Source organism: Vombatus ursinus, unplaced genomic scaffold (genome assembly GCF_900497805.2).
Source record: "Vombatus ursinus unplaced genomic scaffold, bare-nosed wombat genome assembly UNPS02009975.1, whole genome shotgun sequence".
Lineage (NCBI taxonomy): Eukaryota > Metazoa > Chordata > Mammalia > Diprotodontia > Vombatidae > Vombatus > Vombatus ursinus.
The window spans coordinates 1,309,788-1,332,699 of record NW_020949753.1 but is presented as its reverse complement, the minus strand read 5'-3'; the positions used below and the strand labels follow the sequence as shown (position 1 = coordinate 1,332,699).

Genomic DNA, 22,912 nt, shown 5'->3' with positions numbered 1-22,912 from the left:
TAGATAGATAGATAGATAGATAGATAGATAGATAGATAGATAGATAGATAGATAGATAGATAGATATCCAACCTAGTCTAGCTCCTAAGCTTCAGTCCCTTCTCACCAACTTCCTATGGAACATTTCAAACTGAATGTCTCATAGTCATGAATACTCATTCATACACATATAATGTCTCATGTCAAACTCAATACATCTATAATATGGCTCATTATTATCTTCCTTCCCCAAAACACTCCTCTTCCAAGCTTCATACTGCTGTTGAGGGCATCACTGTAACATTGGTATTATCTTCAATGTTATTATACTTGACCTCCACCACACATTCAAATCAGTTGCAATGTCTTTTTTTATTTCTATCTCCACAACATTCCATGACTTTGCTCCCTTCTCTGCACTTATGCAGCCTTAAGCTTCATTCAGGCATTCATCCCCTTGCATTTGGAATGTCTCAGTAGCCCTCTAATTGATTTTTTTTGCCTCAAATCTCTCTCTATTCCTATATAGCTTTAACAAACTAGTCCAATATATTTTCCATAGTTTTTCTCATCAAATTCAGCTCATTTGAGCTTTAGTATGCTTTCCACTACTCTTTTAGGGCCATGCCATGCTTTTGTATGCATCCCATCATCTGCCTTTGCTTCTACCTTCCGTATATTTTAAAAATCTAAGTTAATTGTTGAGTTCTTTGTGTATTCCTATCAATCTTTTCAGCTATATCTTTTTTCCCCTCTTTGTCAGGGTAACTGTTCTTTGTGTCTTAAGAATTTTATCCCTTCTCAGTTGACTTCCTATTTAGTCCATGCTGTTGTTGTTTGTTGAGTTGTTTTGGTTCATGAGATCTTATCTATTCTTCCTTTGAATCCTTCGAAATCTACTTTCCCCAAATCTAGAATGCATGTCATGCATAAATTCCAAGAGAAAGTGGTCACTTTCCCAAAAGGGCCTATAACCTCCATCGTAGCAACCACTTGGAAAGATTCAGGTTCAGAAAAGAATTTCCCTTTATTGGTTCTTCTACTTGTTGAAAGATAAGATTGTCATTAAGGCAAATCAAGAAATAATTAGATGCGCTGCTTTGGGTGGGGGGAGAGAGACAGAGACAGAGAGAGACAAAGACAGAGGGAGACAGAGAGAGAGAGACAGAGAGACAAAGAGACAGAAAAACTCTAGCAACTATCTATATAAGTGAAACCACTCTTCTTCTCTTCACCTCTAGATGTGATTTATTTCTTGACTCCTCATCTATTTCCTTCTCCTATAGAGGTGATCTTTAATACAATCTTCTTCCTTTGTTATTTATCCAATACTCTCTGACATGCTTCCTCCCCTCAGCTCCTGGATTTTCTTACATGAGTTTACCATACTAATACATAACATGATTCCACCATCACTCTTTTTTTTTTTTTTTACCTATACTGCTTCTTTTGAGTATGGTGTAACCGTCATTGTGCAATCATTGGTCTTGTTTACCTACTCTCAATGATACGTATGGTACAAAATTAGTTTTCTCTTTCAGTAAGGACCTCTAGACTTCAGCTTACTTGGTAGCTTGTGAATAGACATCTAAGGCCATCAGTTTTACTACTGGTGCTTTATCTGTTTGACTTTTATTCATCCCTGTAAATTTCTGTGCATCCTAACTGCAAATATTCTTCATATATTTTAGGTGCTTGATATAGTATCTAGTTTGGGATTTTTATGTAGGCATTTTTATTCATCACCCTTTCTTTTCTCTTCCCTTTTGTTTAAAATAAGTTTTATTGATACTTTTTGTTTTTATATCATGCTCATTTCTGGAAATATACCTTTCCCTTCACCAGGTTGAACATTCTCTTGCAACAGAGAAAATTGATTAAATAAAACCATCTTATATAGTGCTTACATCTAACAATGTATGCAATATAATTCTATAGCTGTTACCCTCTGTCATGAGGAGAGAACTGTTTCATTGTCTATTCTCCAGGGTCAATATTGTTTCTTCAGTTACTCAGAGTGTGACTTCTTCTCAGGGATCTTTCCATTTATGTTAAGTCTTTTTGTATGTGGTTCTTGTGATTCTGCTGATTTCATAAAGTATAAGTTTACATAAATCTTCCCATATTCTCTGAATTTTTAATATTTGTTGCCTTTAAAATACATATGTTGTTACTTTTATATATCACAGTTTCTTAATCCATTCCCTTACTGATGGGTACCCACTGTTTCCAGTTATTTGCTACCAAAGAAACTATTGCTAATAATATTTTGCTACATATTGGGCCATATTGGTTTCTACTGCTTTGGGACATTCCCTTCCTTTTTACTGTATTTTTTTTACTACATTTTCAAGACTCTGGGCAAGTACTATTTCATTGGCCCTTATTGGGTGAACTCCATCCCTGGCCATTAGTATATCATTTTTATATTTTAAAGTATGCTCCAGAAATCCAAATGCCTCACTGCTAAACAATGAAGGAGTAATAATGAAAATTTAGTGGGGACTTTATCCTGGTATGCAAGTATTTAACCATTCAATACCATTTTGACATAGACAGTAGAATCATAGTGTTTGGGAGAAATTGATCCCTCTAACTTTTCTTACATATGGCTGTAATCACACATAATAAGATTTCTAAGACACCACCTTGACCATACTATTTCCTTTATCATAAACCTGGAATGGTCTCCCACTGCTTATTGGGCAAAGTTGAAACTCTTTAGCCCAGCATTCAAGGCTATCCTTGAATCCTGGGCATCTATCTACATGGCTTTTTAACTTGTTTCTCTGTGTTCTCTGTCTCTCTGTCTCTGTCTCTCTCTCTCCATCTCTCTCTCTCTCTCTCTCTCTCTCCCTAGATTGTAAGCTTTTTAAAGTCTGAAACTATCTTTCTTCTTTCACATTTGTATTCCTTAGTAAATTGTCCAGCACATAGTAGGTATTTAAGAAATATTTATTGACTGCTGACTTTTGACTATTTCCCCTACTGCTTTGTACAAACTGCTCATTTTATCCGATATAGTCTATTTGGAATCAGTGAAATATGCTTTTCACTTTCTTCGATTTGAGGCAATGTTTGGACCCCTCCTTTTGCCTAAAATACCCCCCCCCTTTACCATTTTTACTCATTGAAATCCAACTTGTCAGTCAAAGCCTACCTCAAATTCTTTCTCTTCCATGAAACCTTTCATGATAAAAGTGATTTCTTTCTCCTTTGAACTCCTGTGGCACTGACTGTTGTCATCCATGTGACATTTAGCATATAACTCTTTGTTTTGTAGTTAAATATGTACAAAGAGCCTTAAGGGGACACACTTGCTGTCTCCAAACATTTTCAGAGTTGTAATGTGAAAGAGATAGGTTACATTTGTTTTACTTGGCTCCACAAGCCATAATTGTGAGTGTTGAAGAGACAAATTCTAGCTCAATACAAGAAAAAAAAAACTTCCTAACTGAGCTCTTCCAAAATGTATTGGGTTGCCTTAAGAGAGAGTTGATTCAAACAGAATGGATGATCATTTGTTAGGGATGACATAAAGGGGATGTTGCTCAGGTTGTGATAACTCTAATTAGACGGCAAGGCCCAGAAGGATGTTGACTACATATTGAGCACTAATGACATACACTATAGTGTGCAATACATAGGTATAGAGATAAGGACTGAATTTGTGGTTTCATTGGTATAGGAAACTGTCAGATGAGGAAACTCTCACTACCAATGCTGATTTATCTGTATCTTCTCTATAAAATGTAGCCTTAAAGTAGCACCTACATGACTGAGAGGTTAACTGACTCACCCAGGCATGCCAAACAGAGTATGTGTCAGAGGTAGAACTTGAACCCAGATGTCAGAGGTGTGACTCTAAGACAGTCCTCATTTAGTTCAAATTTAACATTGGGATGAAATGAAGCACTCCCAAGTCACTGTACATTTAGCAAAAGAAGCTTACTTTGCCCCAACACAGCAATAATACACAACAAGGACACAATAGTAGTTTCTGTAGTCTCAGCCTCCCTAATCTCCATATGTAAATATATCAGATCAGCAAGGCAGGCTAACTCAAGTGGGCTTTAGAAATGCACCAAATATGAGGGCCTGGCTTCCATAGAACCGAGACTTTTAATGCTCTTGGATGAGCAGGAAGCTGCAACAGGGAAGCCAGGGCCAATCAAACCCCATGGACAGCTTTGTCCCAGCCAACCTTTAGTTGGATGGAGATGGAGAGGAGGGGAGACTCAAGGAAAGAAGCTGGGACCAGTCATATACGCCAATCAGGTCCCAGGGTAGTTTTGTTTTCTTTTAGGTAGGACCTCCTCATGTTGTAGGTTGGAAGAAAGATGCTCCCCAGGGAAATGCTAGAGCTATGACACCAGGTTTTCCTGGTTTTGAAGCTCTCCATCTACTTCACCACAATACTCTCAGGCAGAGGCCACTGCAGTCTAGAGGAAAGGCCTGTACCCCTGAAACTAGGCAAGCTGGGTTCTAATCCTTTCTCCTCTGGTCACTAAGCATATCATCCTAGACAAATCAGCTAACCTCAGTTACCTCATCTATCAGATTAATAATTTAACTAATAATAATCAGATTATTAATCTAGAAGATCACTCAATATACGTTGAATTTCCAGCTTAATGGTGGAAATAGAATGGAATTCCATTAGGAATGGAAAACCACAGCTATGTTCATTTGTTCATACCTGAAGATAAGAATGACCTAAAAATCTCTTGGGTATCAGATGGGGAAAGTACTACTTACTTGAATTTAATTGTTTTGTATATATTTATGTTTATTAACTATATTTATGTTGTATTTGACATGTGCTTTACATTAGAATGGAAACTTGTTTTAAACTGTATTCAATACACTTGTACTCCCAATGCCTAGTACAACACCTGACAAATAATAGTTACTTAAGAAATATTTGTTGATTGATTGAATCATGTATCTCAGAGCAGGGGGATATACCACTTTTATTCTTTACCTCCATGTAGATTCAGTTCTAGATTCCACTTAGAATGAATACTCTTTCTAACTACAAATTTTCAAACTTCCCTGAGACTCCTCAGAGGATATAGGAATCAGGGATACATGATGCAAAATCAGACCCAAAAGCAATTACAGTCTCCTGTGGAATTTCCTGCATGTCTCTTTCCACCCATAAAAGGACAGAACATCCCAGATCCCATTAAGAGCAGCAGATGAAGTTCTCACCAGGATCCCTAGTTTTATCCCCAAAAGCTGAATGCTGAGTCAGTCCTGGGGGTGTTTTGACAATGGCCCAAGGGGGAAACAGGGCCTATGTGATTTAGGATTGCATGTTTGGACTCTCCTCTTCCCTTAAATTACAATATTGTTTTTCTAGACTTCCCCCTTTTCAGTCTTCCTTTCCTCATCCCAGCTAGTTAATTTTTTACTATGCTCACCACTCTTCTGGGAGGATGTTCTTATTCTAAATCTATGTACAACAGCTGAGTCTTCATGCATATCATGGCTAGACCTGATCAATGTCCACATGCAACAGCTTGGATGGCCGTCAAAGCTCAGATCAAGTACCATTTTCTCCATACAACTTTTCATGAGAACTCCTCTATTACTCTCTCCCTTTTCTACAATTCTCATCTGTTTTGCACAAATAGTGCCTTACTACAGACAACGCTGTGGCTAATTCTTACAGGACCATGCTGTGCTTTTGACATTCTTTTATCTGCTCTTGGCTCTATATTCTAATGAATAACTACCCTTTACATAGCACCTATTATGTGCCAGGCATTTTACAAATATAAACTCATTTGATCCTCACAACCATTGTAGGAAATAGGTATTATTATTATCTCCATTTTACAGTTGAGGAAAATGAGGCAAATAGAAGTTAAGTGACTTGCTCAGGGTCACACAGCTAATAAGTATCTGAGGGTGGAATTGAATTCAGGTCTTCCTAATTCCCCAGTACTCTATCCAATACACAACCTAGCTGCTATGTATGCATTCTACAATTTGGCTCTCTATCACAATAGTTTGTGATGCTATTATAAGCAATATGTTGCTGAAAACTAAGTAGATGCCCATCAATTGGAGAATAGCTAAATACATTGTGGTGTGTGAATATAACAGAATATTATGGTGCTGTAAGAAATGACAAATATAATGAATATAAAGAGGCACTGAAGGACTTACAAGGACTTCTTCACTTTGTTACATAGTGAATAAAGCAGAGCCGAGAAAACAATATTCACAATGGCTACCACAATGTAAATGGAAAGGAAAACTACAAAACAATTGAAAATGAATATTGAAAAATTACCAAGAAATAAGCCCACCTCAAAGAAGATATATAAGAAAACACCTCTGTCTGTCTGTCTCTCTATCTGTCTCTGTCACACACACACACACACACACACACACACACACACACACACACCCCAACACACACATTCCTTTGTAATGGAGGAAGGGGGAAATTCAAGCACGTGGAACATTGAATATATTTTCAGACTTTTCAATGTATTGATCAGTTTTATGTTTTTTCTACCTCTTTTCCTTGTAAATAAATTCTTTGCTATATTGGATGTTTTTCCCCCGGGAGGACAAAGGAAGGAGGAGAGACACAGGGAGAAATTTACATGATAGAAAAAAATATGAATAAAGACTTTAGAAAGAATGCTCTTATAAAAATGTCACATAAATTATTCATTTGTTTATGCCTCATTTTTTTAGTCATTTTATAAACTCTTTGTAGTTAGGTTTCCTCTAACTGCCTAACTTCTTCAGCCTCGCCTTAGGCTAGGTATTACTCCATTTACTTAATTAAAAAGACAATTAAAACAATCAAATAACCAGGAAGCTTGACCTTACACACTTCTGAGTTCTTCCTGATCTGATCTGTCCTATATTGAAGTGGAAAAAGTGAGATCTAGTGTATGAAGCTGAGTTTTAGAGATGAAAAAAACTTTTGATTTCTTTACAGGAAAACCTGTGAAAAGTCAGTCTTGTAGCTTCCACTTATACTGTAAATGTCATTTCTGTACATCCTAACAATAAACAAAGTCAATGCTAACCACTAACACTTCCAAATACCATGAGGCTATTAAAAAAAAATAAACACTGATGCCGAATTGAGATGTTGTATTTAACTGACATGGGAAATACCAAAGATATGATACTTTGCATGTAGAAAAAAGAAAACATAACTATGTGGGTCATTTGAGCTCTCCCCTTTTGTTGTTTAGTCATTTTCAATCATACCCAATTGTTTGTGACCCTACTTGGGGTTTTCTTGGCAAAGAAACTGGAGTGGTTTTGCCATTTCCTTTTCCAGCTCGTTTTATAGATGAGGAAACTGAGGCAAACAGGTTTAAGTGACTTGCCCAGGGTCACATAGTTAGTAAGTGTCTGAGGCCAGATTTGAACTCAGGAAGATGAATCTTCCTGGCTCCAGGCCTGGTATTCTATCCACTGAGCCACCTAGCTACCTTAGTTCTCCCCTGCTAATATTCAATTTCCTTACTATAAAACAGAGTCATTTGAACTTACTACCAAGCATATCAGATATAGAAAAAAAATAGTTTTAGCTAGACTGCCTCGTGATTCTGTTTCCCTTCTTAGTGGTTTTGCTCCCCCCCCAAAAAAAAATTCATGCTACAAAGAAGTGAAATTCTAGCATGCTGTTATTGTGGGTCCCAGGGCCTGTTCCTTATCAAGGTCCTCTGCCCCTTCTCCAAGGTCATTTGCTCTGTCATAAAGTGCTTTTTTCCTGCATTTGTCTTTGTCACTGCCTGTTCACCACTGTCTTGATATCACATGTTCTGAAATGCCCATTTTGCTGGAACTATTTCTGGCTGCTCATCTTTCAGCCATGGCCCCATCCTATTATAGCTGACTCACCCTACTCAGACATAGGTGCCAGCTCCCAGAAGACTTGTTCACCAGATTATCTTTTTTTTCTCTTATCCAGCTAATTCATTTCATTCTGGAATCTAGTAGTCCCAGTTCTTGTCTTAGTAAGCTTCATCTAATCTCTTTTTGATGATTCTATTGATGACCTCAACTTCTGAACATCAATTTTCCTTGTATAGTATTATTTTGTAGGTGTAGGCAATTGGACATATGTACTGCGTAAGTGCCTGATGTCAGATTGTTTTTATCAGATGGAGTGTGCAGTACATGGGGAGGTAGGCTGTGAGTCAGGAAAACCTACGTTTGAATCCCATCCTGAGATGCTTGCTAACTGTGGAACATTGACAAAGTGTCTGAGTTGCCTCAGAAATTTCAGCTGCCTCATCTATAAAATAGGAATAGTACCTCTGGTATTTATGAGACTCAGATATGTAAAGAACTTTGCAAACCTTACCAAGATATGTAAATATCAGTTATTATTTCTTCTCATTTGTAATTTGTCTTTATTCAGACTTGTAAGAGCATTGGACCTAAAGGTAGTGGATTTTAGTTTGAATCCCAGGCTTGCTACTTGCTACCTGTGTGACCTTAGGCAAGTTGCTTGTCATCTTTAAACCTCAATTTTTTCATCACTAAAAAAAGGAAGATGGACTCAATGACGCCTGGGATCCCTTTCAGTTGGAAACTGACTTCATTGATGCAGGTTGACCATTCATCTGTATTTTAGATTCTAAGAAAGTTACCAAAGGACAGTAAGAGGTAAATGACATGTCTCATGGTTACTCACAGCTGGCAAAAGTCAGACACAGTATTTGAACTGTAGTCTGATTCCAAAGCCAGTCTTTTATCCACTGCCCCATCTAGTCTCTTTATCATTTGCATATTATTCAGAAAAGTGATGAAGAATTCCAAATGGGAAAGTAGATGGATTTATTTGAGCGCTCCCATTAAGGGAATTTCTTATCCTCAAGGAGCTTACATTCTAATGGTGGGGGACAACATGTAAATGGAAGCTGAAAAGAGATGCTGGATGGAGCAGGTCATGAAGGAGAAGTATGGAGTACAGCTTGGTGAAAAATGAAGAGATGGTTGGCCTAAATGTCCTCCTTAAATGAAGGTTCTGGGAGGAGCCATCCAGAGAGAGGGTGGCTGCAGAGGTAGCATGTATTTCAGGCATGTGAATTCCAGGGCAGTAGTGATCTTCAAGTTTAAAGAAGTTTACAGCACCAGGTGGAGAAGTCCAGAGTGTGGCCTGGTACAGTGAATCCCATTTCCATATAACCATTTACCTATGATCAGGAAAGAACAAATACAAAAGAGAAGTAGGAAATGCATTTACAGATAAATGACAGTTGGGTGGGAAGGTAAGGCAGCTTCCCCTTCCCCTCCATCCACTCTTGGTTCTCAGCTTCCTCCTCACATAGCCACCAGGGAAGTGAGTTCATCCAGTCAAACCTTTCATATGCACAATCAGGTCCATTTTAGCCTCTCCTGAGTCATTAGTCCTTCCAAGTCTTTAGCCAGCCAGAAGAATCTTCATCAGCATACTACTAACTCCAAGTCATCATAACTAAAACTAGCATGAGTTTCTATGTTTGCTTTGATAGCCTGTGGAGAATATTGCATATATTCCGTATGACCCACCAGGGAGGGTACATAAAATCATGGTCCAAGGACTGGGCCCCATCATCCAGTCTCCCCCATTCTGTATTGATTTGCTTGTTTTCACATCATTGTTATTTTCCAATGATCCTCCAACCCTGACATTTATCCCCTACCTTTATAATAAATAGGTACAGGCAAGCAAAACAAATGAACACATTGGCCATGTCTGTAAATGTATGACTCATTCTGCATCTGTGGTAAACCACCTCTCTGCTGAGAGATGGGAGGCATGCTTCACCATCTATCTCCTAAAATCACTCTCTGTCTTATTTCCTGAAAGACACAAACAGCTGATTGCAGCTGGTCCAAATGGACACAGCCAGGCTTGGGGGAGATCCAGGATGCTCTGAGGATGTGAGTTAAGCCTGGACATCTGGCAGACACCCCCAAGGTCTTAACTAACATAAGCATGAGATATATAGATACGTAATATAATAGATAAGAATGGCCTAACATAAATGATGTTAGAATGTGATTAAATGTTCAAAACAGGTCAAACTGAGTATCCTGAGGGGACAAACAATCACACTTCACTAGGCAGATCAGAAAAGACATCATGGTGTGAGAAAGGAGGAGAACATCAGAGCTGAGACTATATAGAGGTTAAGAAGACTTTAACCAAAGTGGAGAGTCAGAGCAGAGGGAGGATGCAGTATGGTGGTGATGGAGAATCTGGTTGCACTATAGGACTGGAACTGTTAGATTACTTTCCTAAGAAAATACAGCTTGGAAATAGTATAGCTGGAACTCAAACTCCATTCTGCTGATTCTAAATCCCCTATTCTCAGGGTGCTACCCATATTTGGAGAATGGTTTTTGTTTGGTATTTGTTTGTTTGTTTTGTTTTTAGGGTACCATTATGGATCTTGTGTAGTGGCTAGGATGCTGGATTTGGAGTCAGGAAGACTGAAGTTTGAATCCTACCTTTTAATCCATACTTGCTACTTGACCACTGGCAATTCAATTGAATGCTGAGTCTCAGTTTCCTCATTTGTAAAATGGGAATAATAATACCTCTATTACCTACCTCTCAGGATCAAATGAGATAAAGTTTATAAAACACTTTGTAAACATAAGAACAATAAAGAAATATCAGTTGTTATTGTTGTTTCTCTAGTTGTGAATAACTGAGTGATTGTGGGGTGGGCGGGGGCATTGGGGAGGAGAGACCAAGAGATTGAATTTAGGACAGACATGTAAAAAAACCACCTAATTTTATTGCTATGTGAAATGTCTATGCTGCAGATGAAATAGAGCACATTGAATCCCAGCTCTGATACTTACTAGCTTTGTAGCTCTGAACAAATCATTTAATAACGATAGCTAGCATTTATGTATAGCTTTAAAGTTTACAAAGTAGTTTAAAAATGTGATCTCATTTTGTTCTCACATCAACCCTAGGAGGTAAGTGCTATTAGTATTCTGATTTTACAGATAAGAAAACTCAGGCAAGTGGAAACTAAGGGACTCACCCAGGGTCACACAGTCAGTAAGTGTTTGAGGCAAGATTTGCACTCAGACTTTACCAACTTCAGATCTGGCATTCTATTCAATGTGCCACCTATATTCCTCTCTGAGCTTCACTTTCTTCAATTGGAAAATAGGAAAACAATATGAAAACTATCTGCCTTATAGGACCATTTTGAGGAAAGCACTTTATAAATCTTTAAATGTACTTTTTAAACATGAGCTATACAAGACTCATTGGAAAAGACCCTGATGTTGGGAAAGATTGAAGGCAAAAGGAAAAGGGGATGGTGGAGGATGAAATGGATAGATGGTGTCATGGAAGCAAACGAACATGAAGACAGACTTCAAGAGAGAGCGGATGACAGCAGGGCCTGGTATGCTGTGGTCCATGGGTTCACTAAGAATCAGACATGATTGAACTATTGAACAACAATAACAAATACAGATGTTATATGCAAAGCATTATCACAAATACATCTGCTATCCCATGCAGTCCAGCAGAGCAGATGGAGAGCTAGCTACACACTCAGGAAGACCTGGGCTCATCTGCAAAACTCTCACACCTAGTGATTGTATGGCTATCACCCGCCTCTTAGTGCCCAAGACAATTCTCCAAGTCAATAAATTGCTGAATAAGTAAATCTGGATTGGTAGGATGTCCTCCCAAGGAATTCTCTATACCATATAAATCACAGGTTTGGGGCCCTAAAACAGATTCCTAAACTTAATCCTCCCCTTAAAATATGCACTTTCGGGGCAGCTAGGTGGCGCAGTGGATTGAGCACCAGCCTTGAAGTCAGGAGGACCTGAGTTCAAATCCAGCCTTAGACCAAACACTTGACACTTACTAGCTGTATGACCCTGGGCAAGTCACTTAACCCCAATCGCCTAAAAAAAAAATAAGCACTTTCTAAATCCCCCTTTTATTTTGCAGTTCCTACAAACATTACAACAACGACTATGTATTTCTCATCTGCGATTTCCACATCTTCATCTCCATCAAATGGTAATGTCTTTTTTATTATTATTATTAAATTATATTTTATTTTCATAACTGCATTCTTTCCCTCCCACCCCCAATTGGTAAGGTGAAAAAAAAATCTCCTACTGCAAACATGTATAGTTAAGCAAAACAGATTCCTACCATTAGCCATGTCCAAATTTATATGTGTAAATAGATAGATAGATGCAAGTATATATATGTATATATATGTATGCATGTATACATACACATATGACTATACTTTCAGTTCATCACTCAAGAACAATTTATATAATAATAGCAATATTATAAAGATATACAACTTAAAAACGCTTAAGAACTCTGATCAACATAATGACCAACCACAATTCCAGAGAGTTCAAGATGAAACATGCTATTCAGCTCCTTGAAAGACCCTCTATTTCGTTGAATATCCATATAATCACCTCAAGGATTATACTCAGTTTTCCTGGGTAGGTGATTCTTGGCTGTAATCCTAGCTTTTTTGCCCTCCAGAATATCCTATTCCAAGCCCTTCAATCCTTTAATATAGAAACTGCTAAATTTTGTGTTATACTGACTGTGGTTCCATGATATTTGAATCATTTCCTTTTAGCTGCTTGCAATATTTTCTCCTTGAACTGGGATCTCTGGAATTTAGCTGTAACATTCCTGGGAATTTTCATTTTGAAATCTCTTTTAGGAGGTGATGTGTGGATTCTTTTTATTTCTTTTTTACCTTCTTATTCTAGAATATCAGAGCAGTTTTCCTTGATAATTTCCTGAAAGATAATGTCTAGGCTTTTTTTTAAATCATAGCTTTGAGGTAGTCCAGTTATTCTTAAATTATGTCTCCTGGATCTATTTTCCAGGTCAATTGTTTTTCCAATGAGATATTTCCCAGTCTTCTTTTTTTCATTCTTTTGATTTTGTTTTATTGTTTCTTGATGTCTCATAAAGTCATTAGCTTCCAGTTGTACAATTCTAATTTTCAAGGAATTATTTTCTTTAGTGACTTTTGTACCTCCTTTTCCAGTTGGCCAATTCTACTTTTTAAGTTGTTTTCTTCAGTGGATTTTTATACCTCTTTTTCTATTTAACCAATTCATCAAGGCATTTTTCTCTTCATTTGACTTTTATGCCTCTTTTACCTTTTATCCTATTCTATTTTTTAAGGTGTTACTTTTCTTCAGTATTTTTTGTGCCTCCTTTACCAAGCTGTTGACTCTTGTTTCATGATTTTCTTATATTACTCTCAATTCTCTTCCCAAGTTTTCCTCTACTTTTTTTACTTGATTTTTAAATTCCTTTTTGAGCTCTTCCATGGCCTGAGACCAATTCATATTTTTCTTTGAGGCTTTGAGCAGCTTTGACTTTGTCTTCTTCTGAGTTTGTGTTTTGATCTTCCCTATCACCTTAGTGACTTTCTGTAGTCAAGATCTTTTTTTTTGGATGTTTGCTTATTTTTCCAGTCTATTTTTTTTTTACTTTTAACTCTTTGCTAAAGTGGGGCTCTGCTTCTGGAGTAGAAGTGGCACTGTCCCAAGCTTCAAGTTTTTGTGCACCTGTTTTCAGAGATAATTCTGAGAACTTGTACATTTTCAGTTCTTCCAAGGTGGTATGATCTAAGGAAAGGTATATTTATTACTGTCTTGGCCTGTGCCCTGGTCTGTGAGTGACCACAGTCACTCTTTTCTCTCCTGGAACTGTGAGCAGGTTCCCTCTTACCCTGCTGCTCTGGTGTGCTAGTACTCCTCCTCACCTTGAGACTGAGACCCAGAATTGCAACCCAGAGTATGAATGAAACAGTCTTGCCCCCAGTGCCAATGACAAGATCCTTGCAATTTCCTTCTGACAAGTTGTCTGATCTCCTTAACCTCTGTAGGCTGAGAGGTCAGAAATAGCCACTGCTGCCACTGACTTTGTCACCCCAAAGGCCTACTACTGGTTTGCTGGGGCACAGCCTATGCTGGACTGCTCTCCACTCTCACCTCAGTTTCAATAGACTTTTCATGCTAATCTTCCAAGTTCTCTTGAGCTAGAAAACTGTTTCACTCCATCCTTTTTTGGATCCAGAATTTGTTTTGAGGAATTATTTAAAATTGTTTGGATGGATTTAGGGGAGAATTCAAGTGAGTTCCTGCCTTTTCTCTGGCATATTGGCCCCACCTCCCTTATTCAGCTCCTGATAGAAAGATGATGGACTTCAAATGATAATGTAGTGGAAATCATATTCATTTATGTGCTCACATTGAGAGACTTGTTCCCTTAAAAGATTCTTGTTGTGATAAGTTCATTTCTATCCCCAATTATTTTTTCATCTGTGAAAGATCAACAAAAGGAGGAAAGGGAATGGAAAGAAGGAAGGAAGGAAGGAAGGAGGGTGGGAGAGAAAGATAGAAACAAGAAACAACACTCCAACAGTACAAACTACCATAATGTTCCTTTTGAGTCTGAAAATGAATACCAGTGGTTAACAAGGGATGTTAGTTGAGAAAAATAAGTGAATCATTAAAACTCTCCCTGACAACCAAGGAGGAAAAAAGTCTTGAGTTCCTGTTCTACGGGTTGGACCTCTGTACCTGTGAGTCACTGACATTATCATCACATAAGAAGGACAGCACTTTCTCAAAAACGACCACTTTTGGTAAACCCTTCATTGTCATATAAACTTGATCTTAAACTGGCATAATTCTTCAAGGAATAATTGAACCCCTGTAACAATTTCCCTCTTCTAGTAAAAAATGAGACTGTTCAAACTACAGTGGATACTCCAGGAAAACTGAACACTTCAGTGGTAACAGAATCAGTGACAACATCACCAGTAAGATCATTGACATCAAAATCAATGCCCTTCACAAACACTGGTAAGTGACAACTACCTGATATGAAACCAAACATGGAGAGCTAAAAGAAAGGTAGTAAGTTATACTCAGAAATTATGTTATAGATTGGTAAGTGGAGGTGTAAATTTGGGTATTTTCTGAATTTTGAGGCTATTTTCACCTGAGAACAATGAACCATAGTCTTGGTTTTATACATGAACTTAGATCAGGGATTTTCCTTATCTGAAGTTCTTCACTGAATTTCTTGATTGCAGAGTAATCCATTTCTGGATGCAACATGCTCTAAGTCTATCTTTAAAGAACATTTTTATCAGTTGGCAAACAATGAATGAGAGGGAGACATAGTGGATAGAGAAATGAGTTCAGAAACTGAAAGCAACAGTTTCAAATCCCACCCTGGCACAGGACCCGAAGTTGCCAATTTGCATTGGTAAAGGGAGTTGTCACTGGGAGTTCCCTACAGCGATGAAGTCATATATCTGAAATATGCTCTGCCTCTACTTTAAAAACTGCTATGTCTTGCACTATAAAGAATCCTTTGCTCCTTCCCAGACTCAGTTCAAAATTCACCTCTTTATGAAGCCTTTCTTTAATCTTTCCAGATTCTAGGGGCTTCACCCCAAAAATAATCTTGTATGTTGCATTTGCCTGTGCAACAGGGGGTACAGGTTGTCTTCCCTGGCTAGACTGTAAACTCTTTGAAGGCAAGAACTGATTAACAATTGTCCATTTATCCCCAGTGCCTGGCACACAGCAGGTGCTTAATAAAATCTTGTTGACTTAGTGACTGATTGATAAAGCCGGTCATTGAAAATTCCTGGCAGGGTTCTAAAGTCCCACACTACTGCACTCTGGACAGTATAGTGAACCTATACCAATGGAAAGGTGGGTTGCTCTTCAGAGATATTAGATTATAGAAACAAAATCATGTTTATAATTCTTCAGTAGGAATGTCATCAGTAGCTGAAGGTCTGCGGCTCTATCTGTTGTACAGTAACAACAAGCATTGGATAGTAAAAGGAAAGCTTCCTAAAAATTATAACTGTGCCAAAATTAGATGGGCTGCCTCAGAAGTCATTTACAAGTTGTCTTTTTGTTTGTTTGTTTGGTTGGTTGGTTAGGGTTTTTTTTTTTGGAGCCTACTAGTGCCAGGTACTTTGCCAAATATTTGAAGATATTGAAATCCCCATCATTAGAAAACTTGTGTCAGAGACTGGATGGGCAATTGTAAGTACATTATAGAGTTATTCCTAATCAGATACAGGTTGAACTAGTTGACCTCTGAGGTTGTTTACAACCAAGACTGTGCTGGTAAATTTTTAGCAACTAGTTCTTCAGGGTGGAAAAATGTATGCACTATATATTTTTAAGTTTATTTTCCACATTTTCTCCATGACTTTCTTAAGTCCAGGCAATCAACAAAACAATAAATCAAACTCTGATTTGCAACATTTGCAATGTCTGAAGTGTAAATGTTCTCACTGAAAATTTAACAATCAGCTCTCCCAAGTTGATTCCAATTGGATCCAACAGAGCCCTACTTCCTACTCTAAGTTTTTCTCATACTAGTTTATGTTTTCTGAGATTATATGTGCAGTGGGAGTCTGTAACATGCACAAAGGGTCTCAGATGGTGTCTCTGTCCAAGAGGTGAGGGAGCTTGTTTCTGGGAGAGTTGTAATGATGTCTAAGGGAAGTGACTTGGGGAGATGGTGGAGTGTATGGAGATGTTCTGAGTGAATCTGTTCTTCTAACCATGTGGTGAATTCACCATTCAACCATGGTGAATAGGAGGGCTTAACACTGCCACTTTTGCCAGTCTCTTGAAAGAGCATTAAACACTACATTAATTTTCTATCACATTGGCATAAGCTTGAAAGATTAGAATCATACTCTTCTCTCTGTCATTCATCTTGATCTATGATTTTCTTGATCATCCCCACCAAAAAAAAAAAAACTAGCAAAAATGGATAGACCACTGGATTAAGTAAAGATGAGTAAGTAAGGATGAAGTAAGGGTAACTTGAATTCAAATCTAACTTCAGATAGCCTCAGTTTCTTCATTTATAAAATAGGAATAATAATAGCACCTACTCCCAGGGTTGTTGCGGGGATAAAATGAGATGATAGTTATAAAGTCCTTTGTAAATCTTAAAGCAATATATACATGCAAGCTATTATTATTATTACTTAAGAATCTTAGATCACAGATCGATCACATTAAAACCTATATATTATATCAATTTGTTCCAACATTGTGCATGTTGCCTTCAAGTAATCTCCCCTTTCTTCTCCTTGAACCATGAATTTAGGTTCCAGTTTAGTAGAAAAAGGTCCTGATAGATTTGATTTGGGGTTGGATTCAGGTTAGAGAACTTCTGAGACATTTATCATTTATTTCCAGTCAAGATTGAAGCCTGAACAGGAAGTAGTCCACTTTGCCCTGAAAGACCTACTCCACAAACCCTGATGTTCATACCAGACTGAATGAAAGAAATTCAATAAGAAGTACAGTAAGTGACATATCCCACCCTAGAATTGCACACAAAAAATGTTAGTGAGAATGTCACAGGGAATAAGAAAAGGATCCCTCAAAATGATCTTGACTGGAGCCAGGGTGTGTGGAACCAGAAAGGTTCTGTGTATAGGAGAAGAAAAATCAAAAGATTCTCTTGACAAAGCTCTAGGGTGGTCAGTAAACCCTAGGCTGTGGACCCCAAAACTCTAAATTCCATCTTCTCCCACCTTTGAACATTTTCACAGTCTGTACCCCCATGCCTGAAATTCACTGTTTCCTCACCTCCACCTCTTCCTTGGATTCCCTCAAGGTTCAGCTTAGAAATCAACCAATCAATCAGTCAATATTTATTAAGTGTCTACTATGTTCCAGGCACTGTGCTAAGTTATGGGGACACAGAAAGTGGCAAAAGGCAGGCCCTGCCTGCAAGGAGTGAGGAAGTGAACATTAAAACAAATATACACGAAGCAAGCTATGTACAGGATAAATAGGAAATAATTAACAAAGAGATGGCATTGCTATTAAGACAGGTTGGGGAAGGTTTCCTATAGAAGATGGAATTTTAAAGGAAGGCAAGGGGGTCAGCAGTCAGTGTGGAGAAGAAAGAGCATTTCAGGCATGTGGGACAGTCAGAAAGGCCCAGAGAGCATAAGTAAGCAACTACTAGTGACCAGCATAGTAACAATGAATATGGAGCTTCATTGGTCCTATCATAACTGCCCAGGCCTACAAGCACTGAGGTCCTTAACACTGTGTCCTGGGATGAGAGAGAGAAAGAGAGAAAGTTCTAAAACTCTAGCACTGTGAATCTCAAAGATTTTGAAGTGGGGATACAAACCTCAGGAAGTAAAAATCAGCACACGAATCCAAGGTTCCAAGAGCAAGACTAAGTAAGACTGACTGTACCACCCAAAAGTGCAGGGGGACAGAAACTAGTCATGGCAAAAGTCCCATTCTGGAACCAAAGTAAAGGAGATAAATGAATACAAGAAAACATGGACCAATCTCAGAAATTATTTTAGTCTAACTCCATAACAAGCCTGGGTAGAGACTCAAAGGAAAAAAACACATTTTTCATAAGAACTACATTAATATCAAGAAGAAATGATGTGAGAGATTAAAAAGTGGAATAAAAGCTCTGAAGAAGGAATTTGAATTTGAATAAGTAGCTTAGAAGAGAAAGTGTTAAACCTTACCTAAGAAGTGGGACTTCCTGAAAATTCAAATAGAACAAACAGAAATCAACAATCTTATGAAAGAGAAATAAATATTAAAACAAATTCAAAAGATGAAAAAATAAAAGAAAATATAAAATATCATATTGAGAACAAGTGACCCTGAGTCAGGTCACTTCATAGTGAGACCTATGAGAAATAATTTAAAAATCATTGCTCTCTCTGAAAATCATGATAACACAAAAAACCCTGGACACTATATTTCAAGATATCATAAATTGAAACAACTTATATTAATTAAAACAAGAGGGTAAAGTAAGGATAAAAAAATCTACCTATGACCTTTCAAATGGAATCACACAGTGAAAAGTCCTAGGAATACCATAGCCAAAATTTGGAGCTCCTCATCAAAGAGAAAATATTGCCAACTTTTATAACAGAGTTCAAGTGCTAAGGAACTAAAGGTAGAATCACACAAAACCTGGCAACTGCTGCTTAAAAACAGAGGAGATCACAAAATACAATAATCTGAAAGATAAAAGATAAAGGTGTACAAACAAGAACAATTTACCATGTAAAGTTCAGTAAAATCTCACAGGATGAAAAAAGGAAGAGGGGATTTTCTAGCATTCCTGATGAAAAGACCAGAGCTGAAAAGAAACACTGAAATAAAAACACAAGATTCAAAGAAACCTAAAAGAGTTATTTGAGCAATTGGAAGATGCAAGAAGCTGTGCTAACATTCTAACAAGAGGAGAAGAAATAAGAGTTCCTTCAGATCAGGCCTGTACAACCTGGAACCCGGGGGCCACAAACAGCCTGAGGATTTCAGGCAGCCCACAAAGGATGTTTTCTTCTACATTTTTCATGGGTCACCTGAAATCCTTTGGTGGTCCGCAGGTTGCACAGGCCTGCTTCAGATCCTAAATGTCTTCAAAGGATAACGAGGAAATTAAATAAGAAAAAAAAAAGTCCAGAAGTAGATTGGTACTCTTCTGAGAATTCAAAAATGGAAAAGAAATAGGAAGGTAAAAGGAGAAAACATTAGCATAGAACAGAAGAAGGGTATTGAGGTACATGAAAAGAAGAATACGTAAACATATAGGAAAGAATGAGGTGAATGGACATCATATAAACCTCACTCTTAACTGAGGCTGACAAAGGAGGATTGAAAACACACAAATGGATAGGTGTGGAAATACATCAAACTCAATAGAAATTGAAATGGAGACTCATGGCTTCATATCAAGTGCTCTTTTTGTGTTCTGCTGTGGGTATGGAAATGCTCTTTTTTGGCATTTACATCTAGAATAAGGGAAGGGAGGGGAATAAAATTTTATTGATCATCTACTATGTATCAGGCACTATGTTAAGTGCTTTACAAATATGTCATCTGATCTTTACCACAATCCTGCAAAGAAGGTGCTACTATTATCCCCATTTTATAGTTGGGAAATCTGAGTTAAACAGAGGTTAAGTGACTTGCCCAGGGTCACACAGCCAGTAAGTGTCTGAGGTTGGATATGAACTCAGGTCTTTCTGAGTCCAGACCTATTGCTCTCTGCATTGTGCCACCTCACTCACCCCATTTTACAGTTGAGAAAACTGAGGTAAACAGAGGTGAAGTAACTTGCCCAGGGTCAACTTGCTCAGGTCTTTTTGACTCTAGGCCCATTAGTCTATCCATTGTGCCATCTTACTGCCAAAAAAACTATTTTTAAAAAGAAATATATATCATTTTACATCAACATGTACATACATACATTTTCAAATAGAAATAAAGGCTATTTCAAAATTTAATTCAATTCAACAAACATTTGTTAAATACTTACTGTGAATGAGGTACTGTCCTAGGTACTGAGGATAAAAATCTAAAAATGAAAAATAATCCCTGCCTTTAAGAAAGTTATGTTCCTCTGGGAAAAAATGAGGGTAGAAGAGGGAGAGTAGATATACCACATGTAAATGCAAGACAATTGGAAGAGGGAGTGAGTAGTAAAACTAGAGGAATCAAAAAAGACTTCTTGTAAGAAGTGGCATCAAAGCAGGACCTTAAAAGAATCCAGGAATACTAAGAGGGAGAGATGAGGTGACAATGCATTTCATGCTTAGAGGGATAGTCTATGTCAAATGCAATGAATTTGCTACCATGTGCCAGGCACTATGCCATATGCCACAGACACAAAGATAAAAACAGAATAGTCCCTGCCCTCAAGGATCTTACATTCTTTTAAGGAAGACAATATGTACACAAGTATATACCAAATATTTAAGACAATTTTTTTGAGAGGAAGGTATTATCAACCAGGAACAGCAGAAAATACTTCATTTAAAAGTTTGCTCTTGAACTAAGTCTTAAAATCTATGAGGGATTCTAAAAGGTTGAGGTGATGAAGGAGCATTTTCCAAGCATGGAAGAAAGCCAGTTGATAGGCAAGGAGTTGAGTAATGGAATGTGATAAGTGAGACATAGGAAGATGATTGGTTTGGGTGGATACTAGGGTGTAGGAAGGGAAACAATATATAATCAGGCTGGAAAGGTAGGCTGAAGCCTGTTTATAAAGGGCTTTGAAAGCCAATAAGAAATGTTTATATTTGATCCTAGAGACAATCGGGAGTCAGTAGAGTTTGTTGAATGACTTAGTAAAAATATGCTTTAGAATAATCATTTCAGGGACAGCTAGGTGGCACAATGGATAGAGCACTGGTCCTGAAGTCAGGAGGACCTGAGTTCAAATCCAGCCTCAGACCAAACACTTGACACTAGATGTGTGACCCTGGGCAAGTCACTTAACCCCAATTGCCCCCCACAAAAAAAAACATAAAAAAGGATAATCATTTCAGCAGCTTGTCACTTTGATACCATGTTGGGATGGATGAAGAAGACTAATATCTGGACTAGTATATGGGGCCCCCTTCTTTGCACTACCAAAACTGCCAATGACATGGTGAACATTGTCAAAAAATTTAGGGAAAGAAGAGCTAGTGGTACCAGCCTCACAATGTGACAGAATACCAGAAGGGCCAGGATTCCCTAAAAGTTCAAGGATAAAAGTAATATGGCTGGAGTTCCCGAGGCTATGGTGGCCAAAGGAGGCCGATGAGAAAAAGTGTTAAAGAGTCAGAACACAAAGACTATTGTACTGAAGGTTGAATCAGGTGAATTTAAGAGGATGCTAGCCATTAAGAGATGTAAGAATTGGGGCAGCTAGGAGGTGCAGTGGATAAAGAGTTGCCCTATAGTCAGGAGGATCTGATTTCAAATTCAACCTCAGAAACTTACTAACTGTGTGAACCTGGGCAAGTCACTTAACCCAATTGTGTGTGGGGTATGTGTGTGTGTGTGTGTGTGTGTGTGTGTGTGTGTGTGTGTAAGAGAGAAAAGAAAAGAAAAGGTTAAGTGATCTAGGTTTAAGCTTCATCTTTTTGCTTTGCTTTGCTTTGTTTTCATAATAAAATAATTAACATGTTGAAGCTAGAATATTTACATTCTTGGGTCTTATATTAGCTGTTTGAGTAGGGCAAAGACTGGAGTTAACCAAGTAATACTATGTGATACTTCTCTCATGTAGGAAAAGCTAATGCTCAAAGATGTGGCTAAAGATGTAACTTTGATGAGATTTTGAATTCAATTTGATTGTGCATCATACAGTGTGTTTTAATGAATCTTTTAGCTCAGAATCATTTGCCATTTGTAAAGTCCACCTGGAGATTTCTGTGGGGCTCTGGTTGCTGGCACTATTTTAAAAAGTGTTTACTTAGCGAATGCCCTTGTGTTTAAGAAGACTAGGAGTAAGGAAGAGGGGATGCAAAATAATAAATACAAGGATAACTTATGTATGTATGTGTCTTAATCAAACTGGGGTTCAGCAAATCTGTAGTAAATTCTTCATCTGCAGAGGTTTCCTTATATCAAAGTATTATCTTAATGAGGTGACTGATTCCCAAAGGTACTTGGGTCAATTAATCCTCTGTGGAGAACTACTTAATAGTGACTTAAATGCCTAATAGTGGGTCCCAAAGGGATGGCACATTAGCTGAGAGAACTGCTGGTGATGTTAATTAGCTCATAAGGGGTGGGAGGAATGGCAGTTTATCCAAAAAGATGACTTTTTATAAAGAAGATTTGTGTGGAAGTTATTGACCTTATATTACTGTATTGAATGTGGTAATGTATTTTATATTGTATATAGTACTTATATACTTATGTACTTATGTATATAGTAGGTAAGTACTTACAAGTAAAGTACTTATGTATATAGTAAGGCCAAAGTAACGTCTGCTTAAACTTTATAACTTTTCCAATATCTTGCACAATGCTTTTCATAATGGAAGGAAGAAAGGAAGGAAGGAAGGAAGGAAGGAAGGAAGGAAGGAAGGAA

General features: G+C 37.7%; 1 protein-coding gene across 3 annotated transcripts in view; it reads left to right on the top strand.

The window, feature by feature from the left end:
* Nucleotides 1-22,912, top strand: part of EMCN (endomucin) — a 164,679-nt gene that overhangs the window by 52,121 nt on the left and 89,646 nt on the right. For all 3 annotated transcript variants that reach the window (XM_027853435.1, XM_027853433.1, XM_027853434.1), the window contains exons 2-3: nucleotides 11,945-12,016; nucleotides 14,731-14,859. In XM_027853435.1, the coding sequence (XP_027709236.1) occupies nucleotides 11,945-12,016; nucleotides 14,731-14,859 (201 nt within the window). The remainder of the gene's footprint in view (nucleotides 1-11,944; nucleotides 12,017-14,730; nucleotides 14,860-22,912) is intronic.